Source organism: Psammomys obesus, unplaced genomic scaffold (assembly GCF_907164565.1).
Source record: "Psammomys obesus unplaced genomic scaffold, mPsaObe1.curated_primary_1811, whole genome shotgun sequence".
Taxonomy (NCBI): domain Eukaryota; kingdom Metazoa; phylum Chordata; class Mammalia; order Rodentia; family Muridae; genus Psammomys; species Psammomys obesus.
Window position 1 is genome coordinate 28,478,556 of NW_026587216.1, and position 13,485 is coordinate 28,492,040.

Genomic DNA, 13,485 nt, shown 5'->3' on the forward strand with positions numbered 1-13,485 from the left:
ACTCAGTCTTAGAAACATTTAAAGTAGAGGTGATCTGAAGACACCCTCTCACCCAGCTCCCACAGAGAACTGTAATAATGAACTATGTTAGTGAGTATAAAATCTCAATGTACCCTCTACAGGAGCACTGGAATGATTTTTGGGAAGGTAGGCTTCTGTTTGTACACTTACCAGCAAAATGCTTCCATGATAATTCCACCACCAGAACTACAAGTACTCAAATACTAACTCCGCTGCCCGTGGTAGCTCACTGCTCAGTCATAGGGTATCTGGTGTTTGTAAAACACGCACTGCCCATACTCTCATTTGCTGCTCTATGCTAGGGACAAGAGACAAATTCCCTATTATAGGTTCCCATCAAGATTTTGGGCCACCTATGAGTTGTCTTTTCTCTCACTTATATCCAAGTGTAATCTACCATAAATCACTCATTTAAAGATAAAAATCATTCAGCTGCTCAGAGTGAAACAGAAACCACCGCGCCTACATCTAATCGGCAATGTCCCCTTCTGTCATGTTACGGTAAAGAAAATTCATCTCATTTCCATCGATGGATCTGAAACTAGGTAAAAGGGTTGAATAAAATGTCTATGTGCTAGGGAAAAAAAGCATGATTTCTAGAAGTAATGGAGTGATAGGGTACCCATACATCAAAGTAAGACAACCTCAATACCAGGTCCTTCATAGGAATGGATGATAACTCAAAGAAGGCTGGCTACAAGATCTTATTAGGCAACTTCTCTTTTGCTGTCTCAGCAGCTTCTTCTTCACCCTGACCAAGAATAATTATTACATGGAGAGAAAATGATCTGTTAACAAGCCTTTTATATAATTTGTTAAGCTCAACTACACTGTAGCATCTCTGAGTATTAAGGTCAACGGGGAACACAGACATTTGGACAACTGCATTGTTTTAAAGAAATTAGGCTGCAGATCAAATTATGTGGGAGATGTTTATATTTAGAATTAAATTACACAGTGTTCACGAAGAAGGCCAAATGCACTTCTCCAGCTATTGTTCATTCCTTGTTACTTTTTGAATAAGCACCCAGAAGTGGGGAAAGGTTTTTATAATAACAGAATAGGGGAATTTCAAACTGAGAATGTATCATTTTAATTTGTTTCAGTTCACTGAAACCTAGGCATTGCTAAAACTAGCTCCTTAAATAGAAAGATCAAAAACCAAGTGAAGCAATACCTTAATTCACTTTTTTTTTTCACAAAAATATTTCTACTTGCCCCCCTGCCAGAGAAGCAGGGAGACTGACCAGAGCTTGCCGCCATTCCTCTGCTCTTCCAGAGCCAATGTCCCCGTCTCATCCTCAGCTCTGGAGAAGAGCATCTGTGGCGGCCTTACCACTCCATACACATCCAGCAGGTCCCACAGATTTTCCCCTACCAACCTCTGTCCAACTCATACCTTTGTCTCAGCCCCCAGCTCCAGCAGGGACTTCCTGGATACTCACAGGACTCTGGCCAGGGACACAGGTAGCTAACTGTAGAGCTTCACCTCTCCCTCCGCTCTTCCAAATCAAGCCCCTCAGTCTCATCCCTTGATGTGGTTGCTGCTCACGCTGCCCCTCCCAACTCTCAGGGTACTAACTAAGCAAATCCTGATGGAACACCCTGACTTTCCTCAATCCTGCTATCCCTCCCGTGAAGTCAACCAGCTAAATGTCAGCTTCCTGAAACAGGCTTTACCTGGAAGAACCCAGGGATCCACATCTATGCGGACCCCTGAAGACTTTCCTTCCAGGTAACACACAGCCACTACACTGTCCTAAGAATCAGAGAGGAAACAGAAACAAAGGAAATAAACACCTATCCAACCATGACAATACCAGATCAGCACCTACAATTACAATCTTCCCATTCCCAAATTCCTAGACACCAGAATAAAAACACAATCAGTAACAGCCAGCACAATATGTCTCCCTTATAGTTCAGAAACACTACCATAGCAGGCCCTGAATATTCCAACATGGCTGAAGCCTGAGAAAAAAAAAAAAAAACAGGCTGTAAAATAACCTATATAAATATGATAGAGGTCTTTAAAGAGGAAATGAATGAATCCCTTTCAAGACCTGAAATTGAAAACAGAATCAATGAAAAAAACCCAGACTGAGGGAAATCTGGAAATGAAAAATTCAAATGGGAACTACAGAGGCAAGCTTCAATACCAGAACATAAGATATTGAAGAAAGAGGCTCAGGCACTGAAGGCACAATAGAAGAAATGGATACATCAGTTACAGAAAATGTTAAATCTGTAAAATTCATGGCACAAAATATAAAAAAAAAATAAGACACTATGAGAAGATCAACTTAAGAATAATAGGAAAAGAAGAAAAAATTCATATCAAAATTCATATCAAAAAAACAAAGCATTAAAAAAAGAATCATTGAAGAAAATTTTCCTAACAAAATGAAGGATACACCAATCCAGGTAAAAGAAACATAGAGAATACAAATAAACTGGATCAGAAAGCTTAGAATATATGCATATATGAAGGCTATATAAATAAAATTGACAAATAATGGGGGAGATAGAATCCCAATTGAAATCTCTTGCCACCAAATAAAGCCTACAGTCCAGAACTAGGTTATAGCCAATTAAGTTGTTAGCCAAAGGACTCCCATGGGAATTCCTAAACAACCAACGCTGTTACCAAGACAATAGGTTGCTCTGCACAACCCACAGCAAGTCTCCATTGCTAAAGACAACACCTACACAACTCATTGAAAATGGAGAAACCATGCTGGTGCCTATATAGTCACCCCTAACTCCTAGCATCTTTGGTACAATAAAGTACTATCTATGCTACTGAAAGAAAAATGTGAACACCAAACCAGCCACAAACCCTTTGATCTACAATGATGTCCTGCCTGTAAAATGTGCAAGGGCAATAGTGGTACAAAGCTTGTAAGAGCAACCAACCGATTTCCAATTTGACTGAAGGCCAGGCCACAAGATGGATCCCATACCTAACAGAGCTTGGGCAATCATAAACCAGAGACCAAACAACCCACGGACCTGGAATAAAGCCAAATACTTTTAAAAAAAAAAAGTAGTGAAAAAATTATTTCCAATGCTATTCTGCTAAACTCATATACCAGTGCCTTGTTCAGCCACCATCAGAACATTTTCCTACAGCAGATAAAAAAAATGGGGTACAGAGCTAAACATAGAGTTCTCAACAGAGGAATCTCAAATGGTCAAGAAGAACTTGAAAATATGTCAACACCCTTAGCCATCAGGGAACTGCAAATCAAAGTGACTCTGGGATTCCATCTTACACCTGTCAGAATGTTCAGGATCAAAACCACAAAAGTTAGATCATGTTGGTGAGCATGTGGAGGAAGAGGAACACTCCTTCATTGCTGGTGTGAATAGAAACTTGAATGACCACTTTGAAAATCAACATGACAGTATCTCAGAAAATTGTGAAGAGATCTACCTCAAGACCCAGCTATACCACTCCTGTTCATATATATATCCAAAGAACGCTCTATCCTATCACAAGACACTTGCTCAACTATGTTCATAGCACTTTTGTTCAGAATAGTCAGAAACTAAATAACCTAGATGTCCTTCAACCAAAGAACGGATAAAGAAAATGGGATACATTTACACAATAAAATATTATTCAGCTATTAAAAAATAACATCATGAAATTTGCAGGCAAATGGAACTAGAAAAAATTTCATCCTGAGTGAAGAAATCCAGACCCAGAAAGACAAACATAATATGCACTCACTTATACGTGGATATTAGCTGTAAAGTAAAGAACAACCCTGTTAAAATCCACAGACCCAGAGAGCCTCAGTAACAAGGAGGGCTAAAGGAAGAACTTACGAATCTACGTACAAAATGTGCCCGGGTACAGGTGGCACAGAAATTGAGGGAGTAGCCAACCAATGACTGTTCCAGCTTGAGACCAATGCCATGGGAGGGAGTCTATCCTAACATGCCTGGGGAGACAGGAACCAGAGTCTGGATAGCCCAGAGAACTATGATAGAACTCAACATGACTGGCAAAAAAAAAAAAAAAAAAAAAAAAAGTCAATGAAATGATTTCTGCTATACTCATAGACTGGTGCCTAGCCCGATTGTCATCAGAAAGGCTTCATCCAGAAACTGATGGAAACAGATGCGGACACCCAACAGCAAAACATTAGGAGCTCAGGAAATCCTGCTGAAGAGGGTAAGGAAGAATTTTAGGAGGTGGAGGGGTCAAGGACATCACAAGAAAACCCACAGAATCAACTAATCTGGGCTCACATAAACTGAACCAACCAGGAGCCTGCATGGGTCTGACCTAGGCCCTCTGCACATATGTTATAGCTGTGTATCTTGGTCTTCTCGTGGGACTCCTAACAGCAGGTGCAGGGGCTGTTGGACTCTTTTGCTTGCTGTAGGGACCTTTTGCCTCATATTGGGTTGCCTTGTCCAGTCTTATTGCAACTTGATATACCATGCTTGTTGGATATCCCTGAGAGGTCAGCCCTTTTCTGAAGAGAAAGGTAGGAGGAGTGGGTGGGTAGGGGTATTGTTGGAAGGAGAGGAGGGAAAGAAAACTGAAGTAGGGATGTAATATATGAGAGAAAAAAAATTAAAAATTGTGGAATATGTTCTAAGTATTTTGGAAGTATAGGGTGATGAATGTATATAAACTATTTACTTCATATCTGCTAACAATTCAACAACTTTATAAAGCATGCACGATAAAGGCCTCTATATATTTTAAGAATTTTACCATGTCTATTGAATAATGCCTACTCCTTGAAAACATGAGCAAGCATATTTGGTACTATGTGGATTGCTTTCCTTATTAGTTTCTACACTTTCAACATAAATTTGAAATTTATTATTATAACACATTTACTTCCATGCACGAGAAATTGGACTTTTCAAAAGCCACCTTTTCTTCAGGATACTGAACTGCTAGATAGAGACACAGTCACACAGCAGGGTATGACACACCCCCGTGGCTCATGGCCATCTCACGCCTCAAATTCTTATGTAAAATGATCAATGAGTCTAGTTACAAAGGAGCTTGTGAACTGCCTTTATCTTCTCTTGGCTAAAACTTCCAAATTATTGCCCCATTAATTCAATCAGAATAGAAAAAAAAAAAAAGAATTGATCTTAAAAACACATAGTTTTGCTTTAATTTACTTACTACATGTTAAGTATTTGTTATGTTATATGGTGTACCAGTTAGGAATATCTGAGAAGCATCCACTCTAATACGTTTTCCTGAACTGCAAAATACAACACCAGGAAATTGCCATATACATTAGGACATTCTTAAATGTACCCTGCTTGGTACTCAAAATTGGATGTGAGGGCTCATGTATGTAGGCAAATGTTCTAACACTGATCCAGAATTCCCCAGTCCTTTTTTCATTTTTTATTTGAGACAGGGTCTTGCTAAATTGCTCCAGCTGGTCTTGAGCTCCCTGTATAGCCCAGTTGGATCCTCTTCCTTCTGCTTCACAAGTAGCTAGGATTACAGACGTGTGCAGCGGGCCCAGCTTTGGATATATGTTTCAATTTTTTTTATAATGAGACTTAAGTGTTGTTCTTGTGTCCCTCTTTCTCTTGAAATTAAATGATTATTTAAAATTCCTCTCCATATGAATTGTCTTTTTATACCATTGATAAGATGGGATGGAAAAGTTCTTTACGGTCAGCACAAAATTCCCACAGCTTTTGAACACAAATTTCAAAAACAATGTATTGTGTAACTTTTGTTTAGGCAAATTGCTGTGCATGACACAGCATACTTACTCATCGATTTGACAAACACATATCTCCACCTCCTTCATTGCAGCCTGGAGCTTGCCCAGGTGCTTCTGATAGATGTCCTGAGTTTTTAAGTCTTCTTCTTTCAACAAGTATCGGAGGCCATGGCCATCTTTGTGTCCCAATGACAGGCCGGAAGGGGCCGCCATGGTTGTGATTGTGTGTTGAATATACACCATGGGGTTCAGTTTCCCTAAGAAATGAAATCACTACATCATTTAACTTTTACTTATGGAGTCCAGTACTTCTAAAGTCCAAGCTCATATACAAGAAAATGTCCATTCAGCGTTAAACTTAATTCAGAAATTAAAATTTGTGAGGCATTGTTAATAAAGTCTACAAGTATGGTTAATTCACTTGAACTATTGCAGTGATTCACAGTGGCCTCATGCAGCCTTCTTTTGAACTGTTATCAAGGCTATAGATTCATTTCAGATATAAACCTTTCACAGCAAGATAAGCCATACATGTAAGGAAAGCAAGAGCAATCCCCCTTCTTAAAGGGAAATGCTGAAAGTGTAACTGTCCTTATTCTATATACACTTATATGAAACAATCTAAGCAAGTATAGCCAAGAATCCTTTCTTTATGAAAACAGACCTCTGTGTGCCCTGGAAATCTACCAAATTTTAAGATGCAGGAATAGCTTAGCAACACATTGCTAAACTCCTATTCATGAGTTGACAAAATCACAGACGCTGACATACCTGGCTCTACAGATTTACTTTCTTTATCATGATGACTATGTTTCCTACTATCCAGCTGCACTCCAAAGGCACTCCCCAGGGAAGTTGATGTTTTAGGGTAAGAAACTTCCATCACATTGACATGGCAGTTGGTCGGGCAGAAATCACTGCTGTGCAGTGGGGAGATCTTAGGTTTGGCCTGCTTAAAGGTGGGCCAGGCTCTGTTCTTCAGCACTCGGGAGAACTGTAAATTAAGCAGGAAATGGGAACCAGTTGAACACACAGTCACACTTCCTCCATAACAAATAGCAAAAGAAAATTAAGGCACGTCAACCTGAACGAAGTAAAATAGATTGTAATGTTAGAATTTAGATGGCCGTTTCCATGCCCAGGCATCCCAATAAAGCAAACTGTGTATGGATCAGCTGACTCTGGGTTAGGTGTCAGAGAGAATAAACCTTGGTGACAATATAACCTAGCACTTGGTCCCATGGGTCCCAGTAGCTGAGAGAGCCCAATAGAGAAACTAACCAGAGCAGGAAGCAGGTTTTTTAAACTAGGCAAGTCAGCAAAAGAGTACAGCTATAGGTGGTCAAGGGCAGAAAAAGATGGGATTATCCCGTGCACCATCCGAAAGCCACCCAAAGCATGGGTCTGCAGATCCAGCAGTAAGCTGCGGAGGTGTTGGCTCAGAGTGTCAGGATGCCTGAGCTTCCCATACATCCTGCCAGACGGTGGAGCTTAATAGCTGGGATCAGCCAGAAGTTGGTCTTGTGCTCTTCTTTCATGCCATTGACAGTAAGGTGTCCAAGCATGGCTACTCTGTGATCCTAAACTTGCAGAGGCTTGCAATGGACTCATTATGTTCCTTCTGTGGTCTGTGAGGCAAACATTCTTGTCCCACTAAGTATGTTTTCCCTTATTCAAAGCTCTCTCTCTTGTTCCCTAAATTCAGTCTGGCATGTACATAGCTCTTCCAAAATATTACCCACTCACTCTGGGCTTTGTACAAGATTTTCAGTGTGTCTATATGTTTCTTATTCAGGGCCAAACATTTTTCTCTTCAGCAGCTCTAGAAAACCATCAGGAATTAGTTTTCCATGAATTCTAGGCCAGTTTCCATCCCCCTGCCTACAAATCATAGGGAACTTGCAGCCTTCCTCATAATTAGGAAGAATCTCTACTCTCATTCAGCTGGAAGAAGAAAAGATCTATGGGGTATCATCTGTGGTACAAGAAGTAGGTACTTCAGAGAATCCAAATGAATTGTAGTTTCAAAGGCCTTTGATGTCTTTTGGAAACTCGGTATCTTTATCTCTCACGGAAAAGGGAGATTTGTATTAAATAATCCTACTGACCTCTTCTTCCTAAAAGTACAGCCATGATCCTACTTTCTCATGCTGGTAAGCTGACTAATAATTTTGGCATTGAGAAGAACAAAAATTGACACCATCACTGGCCATTTTTTTGACATTTTAAGTTAAATTCAAATATTTAAAAAATCATATTCCATAAGCATAAGCTCACAACTGGGATAAAGCCCATCTTATATGCATACAGAGGTATATAAAAATATATACATACATAGTATAATGTGCATGTTAAGCCATTTATTGTAGCCAAAATTAACTACATTGGGATTCTTCTTTCTTCTGCACTTCTTTATCCCTTTTCTGTCACCCCTTCAACCCTGCTAACACTAAATAGAAGAGGAAAAGAATAGAGGGGAAAAGAGGTAGCATTATTTAAACTACTTCCTGCTGATTATGGGCACTGAATTCCTTAGGGCAAGCTTGATCTTTGTCATCAAGATATCTAATTTCTTCTTTGCACCTAACTACTTAACAAACCACGATCGACAGCATGCAATCACCAACCAGCAGCACACCTATAGAGACTCTAATCTTTATATATACCCTAAAAAGTTCCCAGAATTTCAAACGACACACCATCAAAAACTCTCTGCAGCTGGCAAAACCGCATTCCTGCTAGAGCACGAGGCAAATCATCATGAGCTGCTGCGAAGCAGCCCCATATCTCCACACCTGGGATTAAAACAAAAACATATTTCTATAATATTTCTATGTTTTTTTATAAAAAAACAGAATTATAAAGTTCTTACTACAAATCATATCTTGTATCTAGCTGTATTGTTCAGGGAAGCAATACAGTGGGGATGAGAATGAAGATGGCCTGAAATACAAGGAATTATTAACAAGATTACCACCAAACTTGATGACTGTGTACACTGCGAAGAATTAAGGAACTCAGAGGAATTCTGGTTCTAGATCCTTACTTCCTACCGAGACACATCCAGGATTTAAGGGAGGCTTAGATGCAAAAGTTCAACCCCAAGTTCTTTTCTACTGTCATTTCAAAATTAAAGTCTGATCTGAGGTCTCATGGCACAGAGAGGCACAGCAACAAATTTTCTTATGTCATGACAGCAACCACACTTAAAGGTTAAGATACTCTTGCCTTATCTTTCAACCAACCATCCATCTAGTCAAAAAGAGAAGTATCTGTTTAAAGCTCCGAGCTAAACATTGGAGACACAACTTCCTATCCTGTGAAGTACACACTCTAGGACTGGAACAGGCAAACACTGTGCATACTGTTATACAGAAAACAGTCATATAACAATCATATGCATCACAAGTATAGATATGCGGAATGATGCCTGTGTAACCAACACATAATAAACAAGGTAGGTGATCAGAAAGGTTAATAAAGTCTCAGAAGGGGAAGGGCAGGTTGATGCAATGAAATGGTCAGGGGTAGGACTAGACACTAGGGTTGGTTTGAGATGGTAGGGTTGGGTGCAGTAACATAGAATCTCAGGTTCATATCACAACAGAAGTTCCTGAGCCCATACCCAGAAAGAAATCATAGCCCTGTGTTGGTCTATTTCTGAACTAATTCAAAATTAGCATGGAAGAAGCTTCTCTGCCAAGTCTATCCTAATGCCTCAGGAAACCAGCACTGTCTCCCATCCTGGAATGTCTAGTATGAATTTGATGTGTGTACCAAATACATCTGTTAGAAACCTAATTAATGTTATGGTTTAGGTATGAAGACCTATGTCTTCAAAGGTTCCCGGATTTGTGCCCAGAATGGCAGCACCGTTGGTCTCTGTATTTGTTCCCATCTGTTTTAGAATGAAGCTTCTCTGACAACAGCTAACAAGACACTGATCTATGAGTTCCGTGGATATTGTTTATTTCACAAAAAGAAACACATTGAAGCCTTCATTTGGAAGAAAAAAAATGTTGCTAATAATAGCTTCAAAAATAAATAGGTAGGTATTAAAACTGCATTCACAAAGGCTTTGTTTCTTGTTGACATGAACTTGATAGATTCATTGAACTAATTAATCTTCTACATGCTACTCGAATTGTCAATATCCCATTCAAACTGGAAAGGTCTTTGACATACTTTTGTGCTAACCTTGCATCTTCCTATAATGAAAAAGATAGCCAACTATTTTAAGTTTATTTATGGTCAAGTGAGACAACGAACACAGCCTAGACAGTGACCTGACTTTTCTTGCTTTACAGTAAGTGAGAAAGCATTCAGATATCTCCTCAGCCACATGATCTGAGACAAGAGTTGTCTCCTACAGGCAGAAGCAGGACACGACTCAGCATGCACAGAGCTTTGAGACTCAGCCAGTGACACATGCCACAGTGCAGTCTGTAATTCAGTGGGGTGATATTTATCACCTGTGAGCACTGCCCACTCAGCTGGCCATTTCTCCCTTCAAATGTCACAGGACCCCATTTAATTCCATGGAAATACAAAATACTTTAAACCCCTCAATATGATGTCTCTTCACAATTTTGGCAGTATATGCATCTGAGCCCATTGCACCCATACTCCTTACCCTATTCCAACCTATTTTTTTTATTTCAGGAAATAAGAAATGACAGGACCTTAATCTTCCATAACCAAGTCATCATATCCATGTGACTTGCTTCCCACACATAGACAGGGTTGATATTTCCATCTTTCATCTCACGAGCTTTTAACCATTCCAGGTTACCACTAGCTTACATCTAAGCAGGTTGAAAAAAACCTGAAACATTTCCACTCCTACTCTCACCCAAGAAGACTTTACTGCCTTGTTTTAAATCAAACATTCACTAGAAAACTGTGATTTCATTCATTTTTCTAATGATTACAACTACTCAGATCTCAAATTTGAGATTACTACTCAAATCTCCCCTCCTAATCCAGGCAATAATCCATCTTCTCCATCAGTTGGTCCAGTTTCATGTCTATAATATTTGAATGTCATTTGTCCCTGTCACTCCGACATGCCTTTGTTGTGGTGGTCATCGTTGTCATTGAAACGGGACCTCATCATTCTATAGCCCTGGTAGCCTGGAGCCCTGTATAGATTACAATGGCCTTAAAGTCACAGAGATTGATCTGCCTCTCCCTGCTGAGTGCTAAGATTCAAGATATGCACTACCATACTGCTTTAGTGAGGGTTTCAATGGATGCAATGAAACACTATGACCAAATAGCAAGTTGAAGAAGAAAGAGTTTATTTGGCTTCTATTTCTGGATCATGATCCACCATTGGAGGAAGTCAGGACAGGAACCTGGAGGCAGGAGCTGATGCAGAGGCCATGGAGGGTGCTGCTTAATGGCTTGCTTCTCATGGCTTGTTTAGCCTGCTTTTCTATAGAACCCAGAACCACCAGCTCAGGGATGGCACCACCCACAACAGGCTGGCCCTTCCCTCACTGATCACTAACTGAGAAAATGCCTTATAGCTGGACCTCATGGAAGCATTTCCTCAACTGAGGCTCCTCCTTTGATGACTGTAGCTTGTGTCAAGTTGACACATAAAACCAGCCAGTACACACATCCCACCTCACATGTCTTTTCGTTATAAGAGATACTATTGTTGACTATTCAAACCAGTGATTTGCCCTTCCAGAGACCCTATTATTCTTTTTTTTTATTCTTATAGTCTGACCCACATTGTGTGGCATATAAACTGTATAAGATAATACAACATCAAATGTAGGTAAGCAAACTATAACCATTGTTAGAATAGAATAAAAAATAATAATAACAAGCTCCAAATACCAGTGCTGTTGCCAGCTGTGCCAGGCAAGTTCCCTGACAACTTGGAACTTCAGTTACTTTACCAAGGAGACAGGAAATGTATTATTCCTGGTAATAATTCTAGGTAAAATTATGTATCTAGGGAACTGGAGAGATGCCTCAAATATTAAGAGATCTTGCTGCTTTCCCGGAGCAGTTCCTAGAACCCACATCAGTGGCTCACAACCCTCTGTAACTAAGCTCTGGGGGACCCAATGACCTCTTCTGTCCTTTTCAGGTATCCACACACATGTGGTGTACACACACACACACACACACACACACTCATACACACAGAAGTAAAATAATTCTGTAAACTATTTCACACATTGCCTGATGCCTGTAAAAGACAGCCAAACTGTTGCGTACTACAGAGCTCTAGACAGCACCTCACACAAGCACGATGTATGTTGCCAGTGCGTTCAGTCATCTTGGTGGGACTTGCAGCTGGTGATAGTGGCATGCCTACTCTCACTTCAGGCACTCTGATCTTCCTTTTCAATAAGCTGCTAAGTGTGAGAGGCCAGGAATCCTCAATTGACACTTCCTTGTGCCCCTACTGGCAACATGTAGGACCATGCTGCCACGTATTTTCTTCCTGCCCCATCTTACAACAAATTTGCTTTTGTTATGGAACATAGAGCCAAGGACCTAAGCGCTTGAAATAGTCTGCCACGCAAAGTACTCCATTCATTTTCATAATTCTTTGCAGAGGCCTGTTCATGAGCACTACCTATGACACTTCGTCGTGTTGCCTCTACAAAACCTGGTGCGGCAACTGGTCTAGATGAGGAGAATTCGTGACCTTGGGGACCCAGCCTCATCTGGTACATCTACAATGTAACCTCTACATCTGTGAGTCAGGAAAAAAAAATCACAGAAGAGAGGGAGGAAAGATTCTAAGAGCCAGAAGAACAGGATATCTGCTGCTAGAAAGAGTGATCTTGACAGCGATACACACTCATGAAAGCTCAACACAGTGGTTGCTTAAGCAATGTGGATGGGAGAACGTTCATTAGGCCACAGCCCTTGATGAAGTGCTACTGACAATAAACGGCTGTAGACAGAGGTAAAAACAGTTTTCTTCAAGGATAAGCTTCCTGATAGATTATCCAGCCCCAAAACATCAATCCTAAACATGTACGGACAAGCAACGCTAAGTGGGCTCAGTAGGTACACACACACACACACACACAGGGAGAAACAGAGAGAGGAATAGAGGTTATGAATTTGAGATTAAGTAGGGGAAGCATGGGAGGAGAGTGAGAGGTGGAAATGACGTAAATACAGTGTTCAAGTATAAATTCTGGAAAATTAAAAAAAAAAAACTAGTATGAAAGATTTCCCTTAGAAAATGAGCCCAAGATAGGCTATTGTGCTGGCTAGTTTTAGGTCAACTTCAAACAAGCTAAAGTCAGCTGAGAGGAGGGAACCCCAACTGAGAAAATGCCTCTGCTATAAGCCATCCTGTAGGGCATTTATTTAATTATTAACTGATGGAAGAGGACCCAGTGCATTGTGGGTGGTGCCATCCCTGGGCTGATGGTCCTAGATCCTATAAGAAAGCAGGCTGAGCAAGTCATGGGGAGCAACACAGTAAGCAGGGCCCCTCTGTGGCTCGGCATCTGCTCTTGCCTCCAGGTTCCTGCCCTGTTTCAGTTCCTGTCCTGTCTGTCTTCCATGATGCACAGCCAAATAATTCCTTTCCTCCCCAAGTTGCGTTTGGTCATGGTATTTCATCACACCAATAATAACCCTAAGTAAGACAGTCATGAATACACATACATACATATATGACAGGGATTTTGATAAGTATAACAGATTATTTACCTTTTCATTTAGGCTACCATGATGCAGAAGGCCAGATATAGCA

At 40.4% G+C, this 13,485-nt stretch overlaps 1 protein-coding gene across 2 annotated transcripts in view; it reads right to left on the reverse strand.

Moving 5' to 3' along the window:
• Prex2 (phosphatidylinositol-3,4,5-trisphosphate dependent Rac exchange factor 2) overlaps nt 1–13,485 on the reverse strand; it is a 288,407-nt gene that overhangs the window by 114,835 nt on the left and 160,087 nt on the right. For both annotated transcript variants that reach the window (XM_055603275.1, XM_055603276.1), the window contains exons 24-25: nt 6,516–6,738; nt 5,794–6,001 (exon numbers count right to left, since the gene is read on the reverse strand). In XM_055603275.1, coding sequence (XP_055459250.1) covers nt 5,794–6,001; nt 6,516–6,738 — 431 coding nt within the window. The remainder of the gene's footprint in view (nt 1–5,793; nt 6,002–6,515; nt 6,739–13,485) is intronic.